The sequence below is a fragment of the Plodia interpunctella genome, chromosome 3 (genome assembly GCF_027563975.2).
Source record: "Plodia interpunctella isolate USDA-ARS_2022_Savannah chromosome 3, ilPloInte3.2, whole genome shotgun sequence".
NCBI lineage: Eukaryota > Metazoa > Arthropoda > Insecta > Lepidoptera > Pyralidae > Plodia > Plodia interpunctella.
Window position 1 is genome coordinate 11,772,842 of NC_071296.1, and position 23,702 is coordinate 11,796,543.

General features: G+C 35.7%; 1 protein-coding gene, 1 long non-coding RNA gene and 1 other non-coding gene across 3 annotated transcripts in view; 2 read left to right on the plus strand and 1 right to left on the minus strand.

Moving 5' to 3' along the window:
• Nucleotides 1–341: 341 nt before the first annotated feature.
• On the minus strand, nucleotides 342–4,293 carry LOC128683483 (uncharacterized). The gene is made up of 4 exons (XR_008406298.1): nucleotides 4,014–4,293; nucleotides 3,576–3,637; nucleotides 2,087–2,236; nucleotides 342–941 (listed from the first exon to the last, which is right to left on the minus strand). It is a non-coding gene; the product is annotated as an uncharacterized LOC128683483 (long non-coding RNA).
• A 6-nt stretch (nucleotides 4,294–4,299) lies between these two features.
• LOC128683482 (uncharacterized protein) overlaps nucleotides 4,300–23,702 on the plus strand; it is a 47,249-nt gene continuing 27,846 nt past the window's right edge. The window contains exon 1 of the mRNA XM_053769170.1: nucleotides 4,300–4,468. Within this exon, the coding sequence (XP_053625145.1) occupies nucleotides 4,461–4,468 (8 nt within the window). The 5' untranslated portion in view covers nucleotides 4,300–4,460. The remainder of the gene's footprint in view (nucleotides 4,469–23,702) is intronic.
• TRNAS-UGA (transfer RNA serine (anticodon UGA)) lies at nucleotides 23,125–23,206 on the plus strand. The gene has a single exon. It is a non-coding gene; the product is annotated as a tRNA-Ser (tRNA).

Consider the following 23,702-nt stretch of genomic DNA (forward strand, 5'->3'; position numbering starts at 1 on the left):
AACTCAAAAAACTACTGCACGGATTTGCATGAAGTTTTCAACAATATATAGTGTGAATTCTGAACAAGGTTTAGGTAAATAATAATTTATACCTAACATTTTAACCGCTAATCTTCTACTAAATCATCAGCAGAGATAATAATGTCTTTTATGATTGTATAAACACAAACACAAATTAATTGCTATTGTAGTTGCGTAAAATTCTACAATAAACTTCCTGAAGATATAAAAAAACTAGAACTAAAACCGTTTAAAACTAGACTCTATACTTTGTTAAATGATAAATGTTTCTACAGTGTTCAGGAATTTTTGAATTGGAAATTGACATAGGTAGATAATATTTTACAATGGAATGAAATTATTTAAATAATAAGTTTTAAAAATATAATTGCGATATGATTACTTAATATACTTTTATATTTGTATGCCAAATAGGTTGAATGTATGGAAAACACAAAACAACAATTTTGTACTCATTCAATGCAAATAAATACTTTCATTCCTTTCTTTCTAAAAAAATGTACTGAAAGTCACAAAGTAGACCAAATCAACATTCAAAATAGACCAAACGGGAAAGCAGACTAATCGTTCTGGAGGGGTAGGTATATCTATGTATACAAAGATCGTAGCTACTTAGACGGTATTAAATAATTACAAGCATGGTAGGAGGTAAAGAAATGTGGATAACAAAGGTCAGTGTAATGTTTGCCGCATCAGTGGTGATGCGTGAGAGAGCAGCGGAGCGTCGCTCGCCGCGCCGCCGCACGCCACGCTCCGCCGGAGCCGGCGGCGAAAATAACCCTCCTTTTTTATTGATCGGGTTTGCGTAGGCAATATCTCGCGTATTTTATCTTTCTTTCTTCTCGACTGGTTATTGGTGTCAGATTTTATTCAAGTCGATCAGAGTACCATCTTTCATGATAAAAACTAGTTATTCTATTCTGTAAAAAAAATAAAAATTGATTATACCTTATAGAACTACTTTTACTTTGAATTGAACGAAGAAGAGAAGATCTGCGACCGTTGGATCTGCAGCAAGTGAAGTTAACAAACCATTTGTTGGTAGATAGAATCCAAAAATATAAAGTTCCAGGTAACTGTGTTTCCTTACCGAAGGAAGTGCACACTGGCCTTAAGATGTACAAAAACAGGTTGAATAGAAACAATAGTCTAATCGGAGAATTGACATTGAATGCAAAACAAATGCACGGATAGGCGTGAAAGCGGTTTTGGCGTGAAGGATGCGCTTGCGCATTGGTATGGCGCTATCTATAGTATAGTATAGTACTAACTAGCTGCGCCCCGGATCTTCGCTCCCGTGGGAATTTCGGAAAAAGTACCGAATGTTATTCGTTGTTCCAGGTTATATTCTATTCGTGAACCAAATTTCATAACAATCCGTCCAGTAAATATTGCGTGAAAGAGTAACAAATATACACATATACATTAATCCTCAAAAACATTGCATTTATAATATATAGGATATACTAGTAGCATCCCGGGCTCCGCTGGCAATGAAAAAGGGAAGAAAATTCTCGTATTTTGTACTGGACGTCTGCTGACAGTGACGGGCAAACCTGTCAGTCGTCCTAGCCGAGCGACTGCACGCTGTACGATGCGACGTTGTGCGTGTGTGTGGAGTCATTGTAGCGATAACATACATAGGCCACACGTAATACTCTAATTCTTGCCCGCGGCTACGCGCGCGTATTTCTTCACACTGTGTCTATGTAGGCACTATAGTGCGAGCGACGCGCGACGACGCCGACGCCTTGTCGTGTTTGTCGCTCATCTAAGACAACGAAGCGTGACGTTGGTCACGCGATGTGACTCGTGTATTTATGATGGAGTTATCAATTATCATTATTGTATCTAAACGGTTGGTATTGTGTGGATTTGAGCGATATATCGTGTGTAAATATGTTGCTACCATATTCAATGCAAATGAACACTAATTATTATTATGCCTTTATCATCTTGTAAATAAAACGCCTCTCAAATGAGAGTGTATATGGTTTACACCTTCGCGTGGGTAGTTTTAGAGTAGTAGTAGTAGTAATTCCAGAGTCTGTCAAAGAAACATTACCTTGACGGCCTACTGCTCACCATTCACTACGATAGCCATAAGTTTCGATTTCTTCCACCTCAAAACTTGTACTTGTTTTCACAAATATTATGTCTGCGGTTCTGGGTGTGCTACGCACGTTACTCCCTGACCTGTTTTCATCCATCGGACCTTCTACACAACACAAGGTTACTATAAGCCATTTGGTGACGGCGATCAAAGCCTCATTTCATCCTGATGGTACACCAATGTGAATACACCTTAAGACAAAAGATATTGTTAATATTGTTATATTAACTAGTGTAGACCGAACCATCCCGTAGCTCAGTATTCGCCTTTCTACTATTCTCCTCTCCTCTCTCTCTTCATCATCATGGCATGTTTAATTGTCAGACCATTGGCACGCACACTCTCCTTGATGGACCCGAAAGGGATAACTCACAAAGTGCTGGCTTGTGTTACACATTTGTTCCCTAAGGAATATGCAGATACAGTTTCAGTACAGATTATATCAGTTTCCTCATTTTTCTTGCGGTTATCACGATCTTATTGTACCAGTAGAAGAATGACTGCAGTGCATGTGCAGTGCGCCTCGTAAGCTATTGTTGTTTGCGGACATAGATCATCCGAGAATGTCACGATGAAGACACCGGTGTTTTAATTCTTCCAAAGTGTAAACATCTGGCGGATTGTGTCATGTGAGATCATAGAAACAACTGGGAAATTGTAGACAGATCGTTATTGCACCACCGAAGTGAAGAGTGATCCGAATAAATTACGTACAGTCGACCGCATGTCATGCTACCATTGATAGACATTTATGCCGCGGTAATAGGTGTGATTTTGCAATGAATTTGTTTAGGTTGACATTTTGCCGAGTGTAGTACGAATTATTGTTTTTTAAACATCTATAAAAGTAAACTGTTGGTTTTAATGGGATTTTTTCTGGTATTAGACTTAATTGAAATATTTTGAAATTACTCTTCCTGCATAATAGCCATTGATGAGGAAGGCTTTAGGCTGAGTCTTCGATTTCCTCATATCATCGCAATCCCAACTTCCTCTGTGTAAGTACTTAGACAAATTCTCATGAGGAAGGCTATAATGGCCGATTAGTTATCGTATTTAACTGTTGCTATTTCCTTATCAAACATTTGTTTGTTTGCCTACCTGTTGGGACAGAACGAACCATTCTCAGCAATACAATTAACCAAAATTATTCTTCGAATTAGCCTTTGTGGTCTGAATCTATGGATATCGAAAAAGGATGACATAGGTTGATGATATGCGGTGCCATGATATGCGGTGCCAATGGTCTGACAGTCAGGGATGAAGACGACCATGCAAAGTGGAGACGAAAATGTTGGAAAGCGGACCCTGGGCTCCGACGCTCAACGGTTGAGGAAGAAATAGGGAAAACGCTCACATGAGAGAGAGGTCGTAAAATTTCTAGGTTTGTTCTAATTTAGCCGGAATATTTTAAAATAAAGGAACGAAACTCTCTACTTACCATTTACTAAGATTATTTTGCTAAATTTCCTTTGGTTATGCTGTAAATACCCGCTACACAAACTGTTGAATTAAAATAGTATTTTCAATATTGTTATTCATTTCTATTTTCACGCTAATTAAAATTATTTTTAGTCTAAATTGTAATAACAATCAAAACTTTATGTTGAAATATATTCCAGTATCCTTTCTAAATAGGATAGAATTTAGAGGCAAGAAAATACTCAACTTAAAGCTAAAACGCGAGACAAGAAGGAATTCATGACCGACATGACTCTTTTTCGTATAAAAAGAGAAAGCAGCAAAAAATATAAGAACTGATAAGAATAAAATTACAAGAACGGCGATGGTGATGGTGATCCTTATTCTCTTGTAGGTCTATGTAGTGATTGAACTGATTTTCATACACTATCACACTTGTAAAGTATTAGAAACTTACACCAGCCGATGCCTTATCCCAGGCGAAACCAAAGAGGCACGGAGTATATGTGTATTTTATGAAAACATTCACAGAGAAACTGCCAGCTCTGGTAGAGTTGTTCCATAGAATTTGTCTTGGATCCAAAATGCAGCTACATTTAAATATTGTTTTTTGTTTCAAAATAACATCCACCAACAAAAGGTCCAGCAATAGGCAAATGAAGAGCCATAAAAAAACCTAATGTAGCCTACATTCGATCTCCACCATGATCAGGCTGCACCTACTGCAGTGCGCAGGCCGCCAGCGGAGCCCCGCCGGCCGGCACTCCCGTGCCGACAGCCGACGCGCGCGGACATGGCGTTCCCTCGCTGACGAGTCAGCCCGCGAACGTGCCAGTGCGATTTGAGTGATAATAACACACGGTTCATTACACCCTTTGCTGCCAACGCGGATCAAAACTGCAACATGTATCGGTAAGTCGTATTTATTGTTGTATGTGCTGTGTTTTATGCCAGGATCTCCTTGAGTTGGGTGGTAGCCATGGCTACAGTTGAGGGCTGAAGTCCTCCGGTGTCCGTTGTTCGTATTATTATTTTGTGCGATTTCCTTTTGTTTTGGTTACTTCAATTTAAACGGCAATAATTATCAATAACAATAACATAATAATTAACGATGAACGTTGTCACATCGCAGACGATAGTGATCAATTTATCAAAATACACTTGGAGGTACTTCTCCAAGTGTTTACAATAATATAACATTATTTTGAAATGTGCATAATATTCGTATATCGGCATGAGGTCGATTTGACGTACAGTGATTCATACAGGGTTTTTTTTCAAAACTGTGTTCTCAATGATACTGAATAGGAAAAAAACTCAATGAGTTTGGTTTGCGGTCTTCCATCAAATATATTTTATAGATGAACTAAAGTGTATATATATTCTTTGGAGCATAATGTTCAAATATGTGCGATGTTTCCGTTAAATGTAATAACCAAATGCCACAACATTAAAATTTGTGAGGTGTAATTGAAGATATGAAACCAATGATGCAAATGGTCGAACACTTGGGAATTACCGTTCGAATATGAGTAGACTTAGTAAGACTTGCGAAGTAAGAGCCATGACGAGTTATCTTAATTTAACGGTCGATTTGCATCGACCAGATCTATCTGTTATAGCAATCTCAGAGACAGACTCTGTGTCGTATTCAGATTTGAGTACAAGAAAATTTCAATTAGTAATGAAACTGTTATATTTTTAATTTGTACTATTAAAGTTAATATAATCTAGAATATGCCGTTATGTGTTCGTAACATATTAAAGTTTGTCTATCTGAGTTAGAACATTATTTTAAAAAGATTTTTTTTGCAATGTTTGGCACACATTATTAAGTAAAAAATCTAAAATAATTTATTTCTGAATTTCAAGAGTGCTTGCATTTGTATGTAAACTCTTATTTAACTTACATTTATAATAATGTAAGGTTCAATTTTGAAACAGATTTCTTTGGAGATAGAGAATAATATTTGCCTATGATGAATGTAATTGATATAGACTGGTGTTATACGACTGGAGCAGTCGGTGAAGCCGCGGCGGTCAGCCGAAGGCTGTGCTTCACTCGCGCAAAGAATTTTAATTGCTGCCGCAGTGACCTCAACTCGATCAATGCAAAAGCCTGTTGTATCATCTTTGCAGCGAAGACTACTACATTGATCCGTATGTCTCGTCTCCAGATACTGACTTCCAATATTTTGCTGAAAAAACGAAGTAAAACTCCTTTGTTTAACAGCCTGGGACAGTTCACGGGTAGAACATGAAAAATAGTGATAAAACAGTCTTTAGTTTTATTATTGTATTGTATTCTGGCCAATGGAGCTGGTATCTTTTGTGCTCATAATATTCGATGATTCGCCTTCAGCCGTGTGCTTTTCCCACGGGAACTGTTTTATACTAAATTCGATAAAATTGATTGAGTAAGATAATACAAGGTGTACAAACTCATATGCGCATTAATAATTTAGATAGGATTATACTTGTTGGTGTGTAAGTGTACGCATTATATTTTTATTTGCGTTGCTGAGGTGGTAAGATGGAGAATTATGATTACTAATGAACAGAAAGTATTAGCGAAAGTAAATATTTCTAAACACGTGAAAATACTATGAGTCATATGAATGGAAAATTATTTAGTCGACTTCGAATCTACTTCTCATAGAGCGCAATTTTACATGAAGCATCAAGTCAGAGTTAATATTCAATCAAAATCTTGTCTTCAATTATGATCTTTATTAAGAGATTTCATATGAACCAAAACGTGTCTAACAATTATAGTTTGGTATGCTAAATCTAGTAAGACTAGCAAAAACAGCAAAACTCATGCGTAAGGTTGTATGTAATAACAATTAAATATCTCAGTGATATAGGAAATCTGAAACGTAAAGCTTTCTTTTACGTTTTAAAATGATTTGAATTATGCACGTGCGAATATAGATCTGAAGTCAATCTGTCAGCGAGTGCGTAGGCGCAGAGTGATTGCCGTTGCTTAACTGACTCAGGGCCGCGCCGGCGCATACGATGCGCTAGCATTGTATGCAGATCTGCAACGACACATTGGAAATAATTACCTTTTAATGCATACATATAAGTAACTTGAAAACGTATTAACCTTTAAGAGCAAATATAATCGTGCAAAAATCGTTTAAGGAAATGTAATATTTTTTGGTTATAAACTTCAATTTACACAACATTGATAATATTCAGCTGTGTGAAACTATTATGACACTGTTTTTAAAAGAAATGGAGAAGGGATCTAAAGGAAATTCAAAGGAAGATAATGTTGGCGATGAAACATGAGGCAATTATAGGAAAAGTGGTCATCATGGTATCTCAAATACTACTCCAGTCCTTAAATTGAATAATAACATTTTTGCTTCTATTTTCTTAGAGTACAATTTGCCACGTAGCGAAACTGCGTTATACAATTAAAACATCGAAATAAACGGCGCGCGCCGAATACCGAGTCAGAAACGCGGATACTTGCGCAATTCACAGTAATTACGCGTGTGCCGGCCGAATCGCGATTAGTGCTCGTATGTTATCCTAAACGGGAAGTAAAAGAGTGAGTAAAGAAGGACAGATGAAAAGGTTAAAGGACAGACCAATTTTGTATAAGTTATAGAGTAAGAAGATATAAAATATATATGTATCGACAGTGTAGGACCCTAGCCTCTTCCAGAAACATGCGTTAATGTAGATCACTAGATGAAGCATTTGAAGGAGAAACTATAAGTAATTCTACCGATTCTGGCGGCGAGATACTATCTGTAGAAAACTCTTCTTAGTCTAATGCAAAAGCGCATATAGGCCAGCCATTTACTCTGTGACAATTCTGCACTCTTCTGTGTAAATTGCGTATTCTTTTTCTTGTATTCACGCTTATGTATGTTGATGGAACGATCCGCGGTGTCGTAAGCGTGTGGCGGCTCCGTGGCCTGCATGACGATGTCTCGGTGTCGATACTGCTAAAATCTAGTCTTGATAGTAATTCTTATTACGGGTAAATAAGAACTACTATTGAAAACCATTGACATATGATTTTGACTTGACGTTAGCAGAATGGCCACTAGCAACAATGCACCGGACAAACGCGAGCTTAGCTCAGTGCGTCATAATGTAATGTGATTCTTCGTGGCATCGATAAAGGCGCGATTATTGTGCGTAATCATGTGTGGAAGCGAAAGGTCAGTAACTTCTTTTTCTTCATTCACTCGTTTATATTAAGAACGCCGATGCCTTCAAAACGGTTTTGAATTTTCTCTACTTATATTCTGATCTTATAGATATTGAGTCTCTATCTATTATATATCGTCTGCTGTGTGATTACTAGAACCTATCACAAACATGCATCATGATAACTACAGCAAAGACCTCAGGCAGCCTTGCTGAAGGCTAGCTAACAACTGGATTCGGTTAGGTAATACTCGGAGCCAGCCGTCCGAATTGAGGACATCGTTCCACTCGGATGTCACGGTGTGTTGCCGAGTAATTACACACTGACAGACAACGACGCTGCAGATAAAGAATTACTACTCGAGGCTGTGCTCGAGAAACAAGAGTTTTAGCGAAAGGACACGTTTCTGCACCAAGGATTCACAACATAGCTAATGCAATGTTGTGTATCTTTGGTGCAGACCCGTGACAACGTTGTCAAAAATCGAAATAACCGATAATTCAAACTGAGGCAAAGCAGTTGAAAGTAGTATACGATGTCGTTGTTTGCGTTAAAAAATCCGTCGATACTATTGATTTTTTTTTAAATTTCGCTTAGGCATTAACAACCACAAGGTTCTACAAACAAACAATTATTCTCCACTCGATGCCACCTACTAGTGATTTCGATAGGGGCTAGAACCAACGTAAACAAAGTAGATGTTTTAAGTATTATTGTATTGATAAATATACCATGCCCAGGAATGCACCCTGCGTATAATTGAATGGTCCTGTCCCGAGCCACGCCACAGTATAGTCTGTTTGCAGTACAGCGGGCTGTGGATTTACCTGTCCGAGCCGTGTCAACTATGGAATGCGCTTGCAATTATGTTATCAATCGCCCGTTAGCTCAAGCGTAGAATATTGAGAGACTAGAAGTGCATTTTTCAATTTCAGCATGAAAAATAATATTCTTCTGGAAAATAACAAAATATATGGCAATCGTTTCGTCTTCATTTGTGCGCTTTCTCGGGTGCGTCCGTTTTCCTAATTGTTCTCCGCTTCGACGGTTTTCGAAATAAAGTAAATCAAGTTATCCTTAATAGACTTCTATATCCACATATTGACAATTAATAATATTGTAAGCTATTGGCCGATATAGATCTACAAATTGTATGCATAAATTCCATGCTTTCTTCATTTTGTGTATTCACGATTTCGGTTAGAGACGGTTCGCAAGAGTTCGTCTTTGTCTTCCGTCTATTGTTCGGTTTTTGGATTGAAAATATTAGTAACTATTACAAAATCGGGTTAAGTTTGAGCTATCGAGATTGATTGCGTTATTGAAATTTAGGCTAGCTGGAATAGACCACATTTTGTATGATATATTTCATCGATATTGATAGAACTGATTACCCCTTCTACTTTTCAATATTCAATTAAAACCAATCGATCAAAAATTTGTTATTTCTCCACAAATGAGATTAAATAATTAGACTTACATTCACTTTAATATGCGCGCGTCCCGTGAGGTTCGCCGCGTAAGCAAATATATGAACATAAGATTATAAAGTTCGCATTTATATACAAAACGAATGTGAGAGATTGGTACCGGAACTGAAAAGCTGTATCTCAGTGCACCAGCCTCTCCCCGCTTCGGCTAATAATTAAAAAAATGTAGAAAATTAAGTTCACTTGATGGAATACATTTTAGTTTTTAAATTTAGTGCGAATGTTTGTGAATTTTGTGTGAAAATTGAATTGAAATTTCTAACTTGTTTCTACAGACAAGTTTCCCGGTCGTTTGTTTTGTTTTCTCATCTTTGACTATAAATGTAAAGAGAAATAGATCAGTGTTTCCATCTACTACATCACTACTACAGCATTCGGAACCATACTACGTACGTGTATGTACTATAAACTATATTGTACTATCCAATCTAACTAAAATTATTTTCATATATTTCTTACATTATGAATGAATTAACTCTTCAATGTATAGTACACCATAATAATTAAGAAACAGAAAATACAACTACCTAAGAACAAACCTATTGTTTTGTAAAACTTTCTTATTACCCTGTACACATTTGATAATTCATAACTAGGTCTGTGTGATATACACGTGATCTTCAAGAGACGAAACTATTGTTTTTTGTAAGTCAACATTTCAGAAACAAAGTCTTTGCACAAAAACGGTGGCAAATACTCGGAATGAGGTCAAGTTCTTTCCGCAAACGTCTCGTGGCGTGAGTCGCAGAGGTACAGGCGGCCTGCAATGATATTTATCATTTCAAGAAAACTGTCTGTCGCTTTATTGTGAAGCCCGCAACGCATTAGTGATTGTGGTATTGGTTTCTGCGTTTTAGCATCTGGTAAAACTGCAACCCACTTCTCTTTCTTTTGTATACCTTCATTACTTTCTGTTGTGAGACAGATTGCAACGTGAGGAGACTATTTTTCAGGTAACCGCCAATTGACCCTCGTCATATTGAGCCTTCCGCCTGGGTTAATGTGGGTAAATAAATTAGTTTGCTTTTTCTTCATTATTCAATTTTGAATGTAAAGGTATAGATCATGCCATAATAAGAGATGTAAACATAATTATTTCTAAGAAAATTAATGCCGTGGTTTTTCCGTTGCCTTCTCCATTTCACACGCGTGAAACGATTGAAAATACGAGTACAGTGCAGGTTTACTTTAAATATTGTTTTACAAGCGAATGCTCTACGGTATGTACCGTATGAGTCCGATTATGAGTCAGATCTTGTAAGACACGTGTATAACCTGGAATGCTAGATAAATAATGCGACTGCCTCTTCTTTGGACGACATACAAAATAGTAGTTATAAATCGGAACTTTCAAAGTATGTTTATATGAGTTTCATTAAAGTTTAATTTTCTTTCACGGTTATTAAGGTTTATGGAGTGAGCTCTCGGATATTCCCTAAATACTCCGCATGATGTTCTAAGGGTCAGTTCTCTTAGAAATATTGAGTTTTCACAGAAGAATACAAGATTTATGGTAACAATGGGCCTCATAGTAAGAAGGTAAAAATATAATATATTTTGGTAGTTGTACAGTTGCTTTTGCTGCCGACCGTACAAGCGAATAATTTGTGCTTTATCTTGAGCACTGCCCGCGGCTCGGAGTAGAGGATGTTTGACCTGCATTTGCGTGTTCGACTCCAACAAATATCTTAGTTATTATATTTGTTTTTGTTAGAAAATGCTAAAAGCGACAATAACAAGCATTTACAATATGTAACAATTTGATTGATTACATACAGTAAATGCATTTGCTTGAAAATAATTTGACAAAAGAATAAAAATCAGTACAATTACTTTTCTTGAATGAATAAAACATTCAATTGCTCCATATTAAAATAAATATTATATACTAGCTTTTGCCCGCGGCTTCGCCCGCGTGAATTTCATAGCAAAATCTCAGTAATTTTTTATCGCGTATTTACCGGGATATAATGTATCTAATTTTCCTACAGGACCCAGTATGCGCGTTCAGACAGACAGACAAAAATTTCCAAAACTATATTTTCATCACCTATATCAGTAACTAAGTATATTCCATGAAGAATTAAAATCCATTGTACAAATTTGGCCTTTCTTCAATTTTATTATATGTATTGATTGATATATATTATAACAATTATTATAATGGGAAATAATCATTTCCATCCGACCGGAATGAAACTCAAGTGAAAAATGTATTATGTGCTATCGAGGACTGTGAAATATTGGATTTTCCATGCAATGCAATGTAACACGCGCTGCCGGAGCTGGGGAGAAACAAAAATATGAACAACCAATAGAAAAAAAACAACAGTAAGTGTATACGAGCATGTCAATGTCGGCTTGGGTTTTATCTTTGTTTTGCTCTCATCTGATCCCGTTCCCAGTTTCATTCTGGACTAAGGCGTCGGTGAGTCCGGGGCCCGCATAAAATAAAGTTAAAATTATGAAAATTCGGTTTTCTAATTCAAGTTCCATTGTATATGGCGGTAATTTGCATTGTATAGACAGACTAATATGCTGGCTGTACGTAAATGTTCATTCTATTGCGCGTGCAGAGGCCGCATTGAGATTTAATTCTCGTTCCGTTAATTTATCAGCATTAGATTGATGAGTGAGTAACTTTGGCAATCCGGAATGATCCGGAATCTCCGGCAGTGTGACGAGGTCGTTAGGTTACCGCTAACCGTTGCACGTGACTCAGCGGCCGGGGCCCGAGTCTGATACGACCAACCATTGTTTAAGTGTGGGTGTAAATATACATATACTATGCATATGTAGAGAAACAGTCTTATTTCAACCCTGATTTGGAAATAATCAAAAATTTATATACATTCTAATAGTGATTCAATATTTATTATCTTTCTGACATGCTTTATATTTCTTTCTCAATTTCAGAATATTTCTACAATTTACCTATAATATACAATGAAGGACAACAAAGTAAGGGATTTCTGTTTAAATTCTGAATTACTGCGCATAGGTTTATTCATATATATATAATACGCAATTCCAATTTCCAAGTATTATACTCGAGTTTTTTTTTATTTGTATGCGGCAATTGCTAAGCAGACCTGGTCCGCAGACGCCGGCGCCGGTCACCGTTCGTGAATCACCGACACACTTTTACCTGTCACACTAACCGTGTATAGTGTACAATTTGTTTTGTACTTTTTCTCCTCGGCTCATTGTGCCCAGCTTCCGTTGGCTTCTGATTTTTATTTTATTTTTATACATCGGTATTTATTTCTGTGCCTACAAGATGTCACTAATTATATTATCGATGACGCCGGATAACGAATGAACAAACCAAGGACATTTAGATGAATTGCTTTTTTACACACAGATATCATGTAGGGATAGAGGTTCGAACAGGTAAATCTCCAATAGGCAATTTCATATAGGAACTTGCCCGTGTGAGGCAACAGAGGCAGGCCCCCAGTGGATATTGTAGTCCTCCAGAGATTATAAGGGATAAGAGGCCTTGAGAGCTGAAAGGCAATAATAACAACTCCGTGGTTTTGAAATTTCCGAGCTCTTGATTTTCATTTGTTCCACTATTCATAAAATAGACGAATTTTATTATTGTATTATTGCTTAGTGCCACTTCTTTAATATTAAAATGGTCTAAGTAATTATCAAGTTTGGTAGGAGACCGAGCACCGCTCATAAACCTTCAAATTTCCGCCACTTTACAGCCAATTTGATAAATTTCCTCCGCAGCAGGGGAAGGTTTAATCTCGGTATTACTTGTCGAACTACCTGGCTGACACAGTTTGCATAATAAATATGGTTTTACGACCAAGGCCTGGAAAATCAGTACAGGACAAACAGTATAGGACATTACGAGAATATGAAAAAATAAAGTGGTAAAGTGCTTGCCTCTGAACCGAGAGGTTCCGGGTTCGATCCCCGGTCGGGTCATGATGGAAAATGATATTTTTCTAATTGGCCCGGGTCTTGGATGTTTATCTCTATATGTATATGTTATAAAATATAGTATCGTTGAGTTAGTACCATAACACAAGTCTTGAACTTACTTTGGGGCTAGCTCAATCTGTATGATTTGTCCTAATATATTTATTTCTTTATCTCCCATGCCTCTCTCTGGTCTTGTAGTAAGTTGTATATTAATGGTATAAAAGTCTGATTGAAGAATGTGGAGCGCTCAGTGAGAGCACCTGTGACCCGACCCAGTTGCCGGCTTCTGCCGCACGAGTTGTTTCCTCTGATGATTTGATCAGTGCACGTATTGTATTCAGTTTCAACCATATAAATCTTCATATTAAATAATATTAAAATTAATATATTCTGTTGAAGAGTATAATACGATATAATGTTTACATGATTTACAAAATCACTTGACCAAATCCTATGAATTTTGACAGAATTTTGTAGAATAAATACACGGGGTTTATCTTAAAATTCCTATTCCTTTGCATTCCTAGTTGCTATTTCAGTATCATCATCAGCTGTGTACAAAAACACACTCTTTCCTAAATTATACTTTTACCTTTCTTATGTCCGTGTTCATGATTTTTTCTTTCACCGTTTGTGAAAATACATTTTTTGATAAATGTTTTATTTATTTATTTCGCGCGTGCGCTGGCCCTACTGTTGATTAATTATATCGGCGTATGTACTACAAAAATATAGGTTTTAATTAAATCCATAAAAAAGTCCGCGACACTATACATCTATCTTTTATAATTAAGTAACTACAAGGCATTTTATATGTAAAAAGATAATGTGAATTAAAAGATGAATTTTGACAATTATTACTACACAAGCATATCCTTATGTTATTACAAGTTATTTCATCATCAAGATAATTTAATGAAGATAAACTTTGTCCTTTACAGCACAACACATAAATTGGATTAATAGATTCGGAAATATCGTGGAATTAAAAAATACGCACGCCAAATTATTTTATGTAGGTAGGTAGGTACCTATTATTGTTGAACACGGCGCGCGCTGCCGCGTGAAGCCAAAAGACTGTAACTTTGAAAAAGGTGTTTTGAGATATTTCACATTATATCTTATAATGTAAAAAAAAAAATGTAAAAAAATTGTATTCGCGAGGTCTACGTTCGCGGCGAACGACTAGTTAAATCTTTATAGAATTTGATTTCATCGTCTATAGAATACTTATTTTTAAACATGAAGTAAACAAGAAATCACATGAATTTAAATAAAGGGCATACCCTTTATTTAAATGAGAAAGAAATTCATTTACTGTGTTCTTTTTAAATATTAATAAAAATACTGATAACAGAAAACAGATATAAAAAAATGCTAATCACAAATGACATACTTATAATATTATTATGAAACTAACATCAAAAAATATGTATTTATCAGTTATTTGCTATTCGCGGATGACGTCGTGTGCACTTGTCGAAGTTGGTGAACATGTGATTGTGTATGCAATATGCATTTGGCACAAGGTATCTTCTTCATAAATCTCAAATTTTGTGTATTTGTCAATCACGTTAAGACTGCTGAACTGCGAACAGTCAAGTAGGTGTTACCCTGCATTAATATTATATGGGAAGCTTTATGTCCTAATCTTATGATATTTATGATTTAGGTAATGCTTATTATTAGCTATTTTTGGGCGAACATATAAAATACCAAGTATAGAAAACCTTAAAATACGAGGATATCGAATATCATTATAAATTATATTAACTGTAAATATAGATTTTATACCTGTGAATCATGTGTCCCACAGCAAGCCTCGTGTTGCAATGCTGTTCATGAAAACAAGAGATAAATACCGAGCCTTGGTCTAGATTGCGGAGGATATTAAGAAATTGTATCATTTATAAAAATATTTTAAAATAAAGAATGTTGTCTTAGATTTTGATATCTCATTAACTTTTAATTTGCGTAACCGAGGTATCCGGTATTCCGCTTTTGCTCGTTTTCACAAAAGAGCGTGCGTGTTTGCGAGACTGAACTCGAGTTGAGTAAAGATTTAAACAAGTAAAGATTTTAATCTTGATAAGAAATTAGAATCATTAATATTTTTATGTACCTAATGTGGAGTCTCACTAGGTACAACTACTCGTATTGTTAAAATTTGCAGATATTACTTATTTCGGGGTTAATTAATAGGAAAGTAATTTTGTGTTAAATAGCATTTCAGAATCGAAATAGTTTATCGTTTTTTATCCATTATGTTAATGAATACGCGTTCAATTATTGTCGAAAAAAGCAATAAAATTAATTAATTTATTGCTAAATAAATTATTCATAAAGAAACTTTCGCATTTACAAATAGATTTATGTGCTGTAAAATAGACAAATCTCATTAAACTATAATAATTATTCCTTGGAATAATGTGTTCTAAACATAGTATACTCATAAAGTAATAGTAAAGCCAATCACAGGTGACATTACCCTGTCTATGGTTGACGGACGCGGGCGGTGAAAGTGGGGACTTTCCCGACTCTCGTCCGAGCGACCGCAGACAGCTTTACGTTATACCAGTCATCTCATCACGTTGTTTACTATTGCATATTGCATGTGTTTAAAAATACTAATTTACGTTTCATTCGAAATTTCCCATAAATTTGAAATTATAGATTAAAAACAAAGAAAACTAAAGTTAACAAGGGAATAAAAACTGACAAAGTATAGTAGACTATAGTGTCAGGTTACTTTGTGGGATCTTTATGCCGCAGAAATAGGGACGATAATGCCATGAATTGTAGGTTAGTGTGCTGTTTACTGTATATATATTTTTATGCTATGGAAATAAATTCATAATGAAACACATTGATGTGTTCCCGGCGACGGGGTGCTACGGGCGCGCTACGAGAGTGCTACGAACATTACGCTGTGCTATGTTATGAAGTAGTAAAAGTCCTACTCATTATGTTTTTCAAAAAATGTAAATATTATTATTTTATTATTTTAAATAACGTACATGGGATAATTGTACACAATACTTTATTATATAAAAAAGTAGAATGCATTATTATTTAAGATAAAAGACCGGTTTATGACTTTATTCACCTCATATATTTTGTGCTGGAAGGTACCATGGATTTTAATTTTCACTTCCTTCTAGAATATTACGTAAACGTCAATAGCTAGCATTAATTCGATACAAAGCAAGCGATGTGTGATCCTTATTTATAATCGCGGGTGACAGTTGGAAAGTAAAATTGGAGTAGCCTTCACTTTCTTACGTTTGCGCACGCGCACGTCCGTGCACTGACAGCTCAAAGGCTTCATTATTTGCATACTTACATTTTGCTCTGTTACAGAAATTATAATAAAACTATTATCTAATTTTAACTCGGTATATGAAGGACAAAAATTGCGTCTACATATTTAGGTGTTTTGTGCTCAAAATGTTAAAATTGTATAGTGAACCTAAACCCGTCATTACGCATGTGTAGGTGTTGGCTTGTATTAGTAATTAGGATTCATAATGACAATCTTATTAACGTTCCCAATTATTCATATGGAGGAATGGGTATTCTGTGCTAATTATAGATTCGTAGATTAGCACGCTTGTAGTGGCGTAAGGAACGATAGAAATTCAGGGATGACGCTGATCACATCTGGACGTGGCAAGTGTAAAATGCTCTTGAGCAAATAGTAAAAACTTCGTCTAGTCAGCTTATAAGTGGTCAGTAACTTGGTCGGCCAAGATAAACAGGCGCTTACATCTTGCTTATTTATTATATTATTGTTAATTTCCTCGCAATCGAATTACAAAGATCATAACTCGATATTTCACATTAGTATGGATTTGGTATTGTTTCTATTCGCGGAGGTTTCATTTTTTCTGCATAAATCTATTCTATGCCGCGTAATAACCTCATTCGTTTCAACATGTACCTGCAACATCTCCTTACTCACCTCCGCAGCCTCAAGACATGATGTGTGTCACGTCTGCGGAAGCTCTAGCGCTCCGCCAGGGTTTTCCTGTCTCTAGTATGTCCTCTCCACAGCTGTGATGGGAATACATCATTACCTAATTCAATTGTGTAAACGGTTTTCCATGTTTTCCTGTTTGTTTAAATTAGGTGATTCAAAACTAAATTATTGTAATAAGTATTGTGAATGTTTCAATTCAGGCCATGTCCCTTTTGAAAAAGACCAGAGTTTCGAACAATCAATCAATATATTTTTTATTATTCTACCAAGTAGGAAAACAGGCACCCGTAAGTGGTCACCGCAGCCTATCAATGCCTGCAACACAGGGGACACACGGGCGTTGCCTGCTATGCATAAAACGTGGCTACAGAAAGGTGTTCATCACATTATTTCCGTAAAATTTTACGTTCTGCATTTGGTTGCTTTTGCAAAATATGAAATAGGCATATAAAAGTTTGAAAAGAAGCTAATAAGAAGATATATTAAATGTATATATTGAAGATATATCGAATTAACTAATGAATAAAACACCCTCCCACGTAGTTATCTGATAACATTAATCGTATTAAATTCAATTTCAGAGCAGTTGCCTCAGAAAAGAAAATTGAATGGAAATTTTTGTTACTAATACTTAAATTAGGCAATAGAAATTAATGTAAGAAAGTGAAGGTCCCAATTACATAGAGTTTTGTATAATCTGATGGAATCACGGCTCCGCGTCGCCATTACATCATACGAGTTGTAATAGCGTGTTTGATGTTATTTAATTTATTTATGTTCTGGAGAGGGTATATACCTTCTCCATTAAGCAAAGTCATTTTCTTCATAAGAAATCAAAACTTGACCCAATAATGAAAAGAGCTACATTCTGTTTTTCTCTATTCTTACATCGCTTTCCGGTATTTTTCTTCACATACATTTTAGTCAAATAAATTGTTCTGACAATATATTTTGAGTCTCATTTTGGCCACAACTGTCCTCAAGCATAAATAAATAGCCTTATACAAAAATCATCTTCGATTGCCAGGCCGAGGTTGGGCTGCGAAAGGAAAACGGACGGTTGTTTAAAATTCTACGCGCGCGCAGCTGAGGTCGCCCAATGGTCGCCCTCGTTGGGTATTCCCTTAAGTTTACCTTTACACTAATTAGGAAAAAACTTGTAAAAATATCATCGTTTCGATTTTTGTACGGCTTTCACCAAACGATAGTGTGATTCCTGAAGAAGGTTTAGGTGTATCATTTCTGATGGTTTTACCCCAGCAAAGCCGGGTCGGGCTGCTTGTATATTATTATATTTACATGTTCCTCTCGCTCCGCTCTCCGCTACCCGCCATCAACGGTTTTAACCAAATACAATGCAATTTTTATTGCTATGATAGCCGCTTACAGGACCATGAGGGATGACATGACTTACAGGTGACTGTCCGTGTGATATTTATTATCATTGTCCGCCTGTAACATAACTTCTCATCGCGAGCTTCCTCTTCCGCGCAGCACCAAAACGATAATGATGCAATATTTATTGTGCGCTCTCTGAGACTGAATCCGTGCGTCATTCTCATAAGAAATGTTACATGATGTCTTTTTTGTTCGCTGAGAGACATTGTACAGTCAGTAGCACACAAATCTGTGAAAACAGATTGCAAACTGCCTACCCACGGCATCACGGTCCTCTATAGGTATCGGCGGTTGACGGTACATAAAAAATTGGGGCTCCGGAAATTTTGAATTGGTTCAAGAAAAAACTGTTTTGGAAAATAGACTAAGTTTTGAGTTTTTGTATTGATCTTTGACATCAGTGTAGTTAAAGTGAAAATATTTTAAACTTAACATAAAATTAGCCAAACTTTGGCGCGCCTTCCAACTTTATAACCTGCGCCATCATCATGCCACATCCATCGAGATACTATTTAATAATTTAGATAATGTCAGTGAATAACTTTTAATGGCTCAAGTAGGACAAGTTTATTGAATGAGTAAGTTTTAGTAATTTTATTTAATAACGAAAATTATTGTTACTATATATTATATAATTTAAAATGATTGACGTAAGATATATTTAAAATATATTTGGAGATATAACATTTCAGAATAATTGCAATAATACGTATTATCAACGTTGGAGCTTCTTCTAGGTGTGCCCTTTACTTACAGTTAGGTCTCGTATGACATAATGCGGTATCAATTACAGTACAATATAATTGCGCAGTCTGTGGTCAATGGGCGAGTTACGAGCGTGTAGGGTTACTAGCTCGCGACCGCGGCATCGCTTGTGGTGGGATGCAACCTTCTTCCGCGAGCGAGAGAAATAACATGTTTATGTCATACGAGTACACTCCAAGGATCTTATCGCACTTGGATTATATAAACGCAGCGTTTATGTTAAGTTATAGTTGAATAAAACCCGGAAAAAAAAACTGAAAAGCAAGCAACGTATTCGCTATCATCGTGGCTGATAATGAGTCAGTAGATTAGAAGCATGTCATTAAACAAATGTAGTTGATCTTTCTCTAAATGCGAATGCGAAGTCAATTCTAAGTCAACTAAATGTTTTTCCAGCTACTTCCACCATCTCCCCACATTTTCTCCACCCGCATGGAAATCCTCTATAGATAGGTTCATACCTAAGAAGAACAACATTCAGTACTTTCGTATTTGTAAAATTTGGTACCACAAATTTTTTACAATATGTATGATAAATCACGTCTTTTTATTACGAACAGAAAAAGGAGACATCTCTCCGCCACAGCCAAATCTTAATTTCCGTTCCTTTGCAAACACAGACAGTACAGTCAACATTTCATCAGAATAACGTAATTCATTGCAAATCCGACGCTATTACCACCGAGTGAGGGTCATTATGTAAATATACTTGAAGTGCAGTGGACAGCGATTTTGAAGGAGGCATACTGCATAATATAATAAAATCCTTTCGATTTAGCTCTGAGCACAGAAATTGAATAATGAGGAAAACAGAAGTGCTACCGCTGCTGAGCTGCTTTTATATGAAAATGTCTATCTCTCCATGTGTACTACACATATATATATATATATATATATATATATGTGTGTACTACACATATGTATAACAGCTCAGCAGCGGTATGTTACTATATAACGCACCAACGTACTTAAAGAGCAAACATGTTTATTCGATCCCTACCTCCATGGGAAACAGGAGTGATAATATGTGTATGTATGTTAAATTCAAATTCGAACACAATTTCGATTCAATTGATCGTATAAGTATTATGCAGCTAATGACCTTCAGAGATTGCGCGTCTTTTATGAGACGACGACAGGAAGCCAAAAAGGTACTTCTATACGATATATTGTTCCCAATTCCGTGTTTCCGAGATAGGGAGCTGTTACGTATACACAAGCGATATCATCTCGCCGCAATCCAGCCTGCAGTGTTTGCAATCCGAGTGAAGCCGTTCGCATTATCTTCTAAATCTCATTCCGCTAAAACATCTGAGACTTTGACTAACAAGTTCGATGATCGAGCATTCGATGATCTTTCTATGTTTGCAAGTAAATGCACAATTTTGAAATGGTCTTAAATCTAGAGATTGTGGAATGGTATTCAATCTTTTTTGTATACGAATAGAAATGAATGCTTAACCTGTTAATAAAAATCAAGATAAAAAATGTTTGACCAATAATTGTTGTAATATTTGTTGAAGTTGGAAGAAGATTATACTGGATTGACGACTAGTGAAGTTAAGCAGGCGCATTACCTACATGAATTTTGTTATTTGCGGAATCAATTTTGATATTTTATTTATTTAATTTACTAAAATGGTATTAATGTGTATAAGAATTTTTGGCAGTTTCAATCGTCGTCAGCTGGTGGTTGCGATTAGTGTATCATCCACATAATTTACTAATTATATTTAAAAAGTTAGACGTTCGAAACACACCCAGACCGTTCTAAAATCTTCAATATTCTCGCCATCCTACTAAAGCGATACTTACATAAAACTTGACCATAAACCCGAATACCTCCATGTTTTACTGGCTACGTGACTTCATTACCAACACTGCAAAGACTAGGCGAGCTCAGTCCGGCCCTGGCCATTATCTCCCGTGTAATTTGTTCCAGTACTTCCTAACTTATGTTATATATCAAGACTATTCCAGATGTACCGAGTCCGGCCCTGAGTGAGCCAGGAGGAATTACTTGTGAAAATATTCATGATATTTCGAGCATAGAGCATTGACTGTACAGAGAGAATAGTATAATACTTTATTTCTAGAGTGTATATGTATAGCTTCAATAAAATCTAAAATAAATTCATAATTAATTCTTTTTCAATGATAATGAAAAACACTTTTTTGTATTTGTTTCAAAATTAAATAAATGGGGCAGTTGAAACTTATCAAATTACAAATTTCCTCTTTATATATAATTATATTATTATATATTATTATATATAATTATATTATTATATATAATTATATTATTATATATAATTATATTATTATATATAATTATATTATTATATATAATTATATTATATATAATATAAAGAGGAAATTATATATTATAATATAACTACTAATCACTTCTTCTGTTTGTTTGATAAAATTAACTGATTATTTTATAGCATATAGATTTAACCTCTTAACTATTTCCATGTGTCCACTAATGGAGCAATATTCTTCCTTATGGATGAACGTGATAGATCATGGTTTTCTACGAGGGCCCAATGTGGATTGATGGGTGAACTCAATGTCACGTCCTCATAGTCACACCAGGCATCAATTTGAAACTAGTAGTAGTGAAGTGTATTAGCCGATGAGATAACAATCTTATAAATTCAAATACAAAATTCTTTATTCAATTTAGGATGATATACATCACTTATTGACGTCAAAAAATTACTTAAACTAAGTCTATCCAAAGCGCAGGTAAAGAACAAGCGGCGCACCAAACTTCACCGCAGCCTTTTCTCCAAAGACGTCAATTAACAAAAATATAGATCTTATACATATATTAAAAATAAGGAGGACGAATTTACATCATTATTAAAAAAAAAATAGGGCCAGGAACCCTAGCATCAAAGACGTTATGTATAATAATGTGTATTAACCGATGTTTATATCCACTCATAACAAAGGGTTGCCACACGTGACACTTTGTTAATGATAAACATCCATAATAGTAATCTTTTGTACGAGTATAATATATAATATAGTCATCTAATTATATTAAATCAATTAAATATTTCCCCAGATTTCTGCCCCAAACTGTATCTCTACAAATTCATGTGTGCCGAACTTCTTGCTGGTTGAATCGATAAACGGAATTTGCATTAGTTACCAAGTGACCTGTTGGGGAAATCATTAATCAAAAAGTAAATTATCGGAACAATTCAACTCGTGGGTTCAGGGCCAGCCCTGAGAAGAACTAGTTCGACTTGAAATGAAGAAAAAAGTGGCAAAAGAAGCGCATGCGATCATCCGGCGTGCCTCGGTGCTGACTCAACATTGTTTGGTTTGCCAGCCTTGGAGCCGCCATTATGGGACGATAGAGCACGTGTAGTATAGATAGACTAGGCTGTATGTTACAGTTCGTAGACTTTATTCAAACCATTTTTATGTCCTGGGGCGTCTGGCTTCTTTATGTTACTGAAGGGAAGAGATGTTGCAAAACTGAAGGGATATTTCAAAGAATAGCCAGCTAACAATGATGCTGGGCATCGAGTCGTATTCCATGGTGTACTGGAATGACGAATACTTACTTTATTTACGATTAATTTAAGGGTGATTTTTTAATTCAAACTGGCGGAGATTAAACCGCTCAAGCGTCTTCGGCTATATTTACATACATATATTAAAATTATATAGGTAGGTAGTTATTTTATTCAAATTGAATTGTATTTGGTTATTCAGAAAAAACTGTAGCGCGACGAAACAACTGTGTAAATGGAAATAAGTACAAATTTACGACTTGGCCGTTTTATTCACCGACACTCGCACAGCTGAGGTGTCCGAGTGGTTAAGGAGTTGGACTTGAAATCCAATGGGTTCTGCCCGCGCAGGTTCGAATCCTGTCCTCAGCGGTGGCTGTTAATTTATTTTTATTTACGCATAACACCAATTATTTTACTGGATGCCGAAGACCGTTATTTAGAAAAGAAACAGTAGAAAAGTGGACCCTGAACTCTGACGCTTTGTGCGTTCACATCAGAAATAGACTAATTCTTATTAGGATATAATTAGGACAATGATTTGGTAGTATTGATTGTACTTATCTTTATTATTTCCGTGTGCTCATGAAACTACAAAAGTAACACCCGCGTAATCCTATGTATTGTCATTGTTTTGAACCGCATTTGAATATTTTATGTGTAACATATTTTTGACTTTAAATCCTTTATAACCACAATAATAGGTGTAATTTTTAAAAATAGGAAAAAATTGTGAATATGTCTTTAACAATCTAAGTTAAATGTATCTGGATCTTTACTCCCTCTGACAAATGCAAAGAAATTGCAGTTAAATATTTCATACATTATGTATGTACGTACATGCACGCTTATATTAGTAGTATCTCGA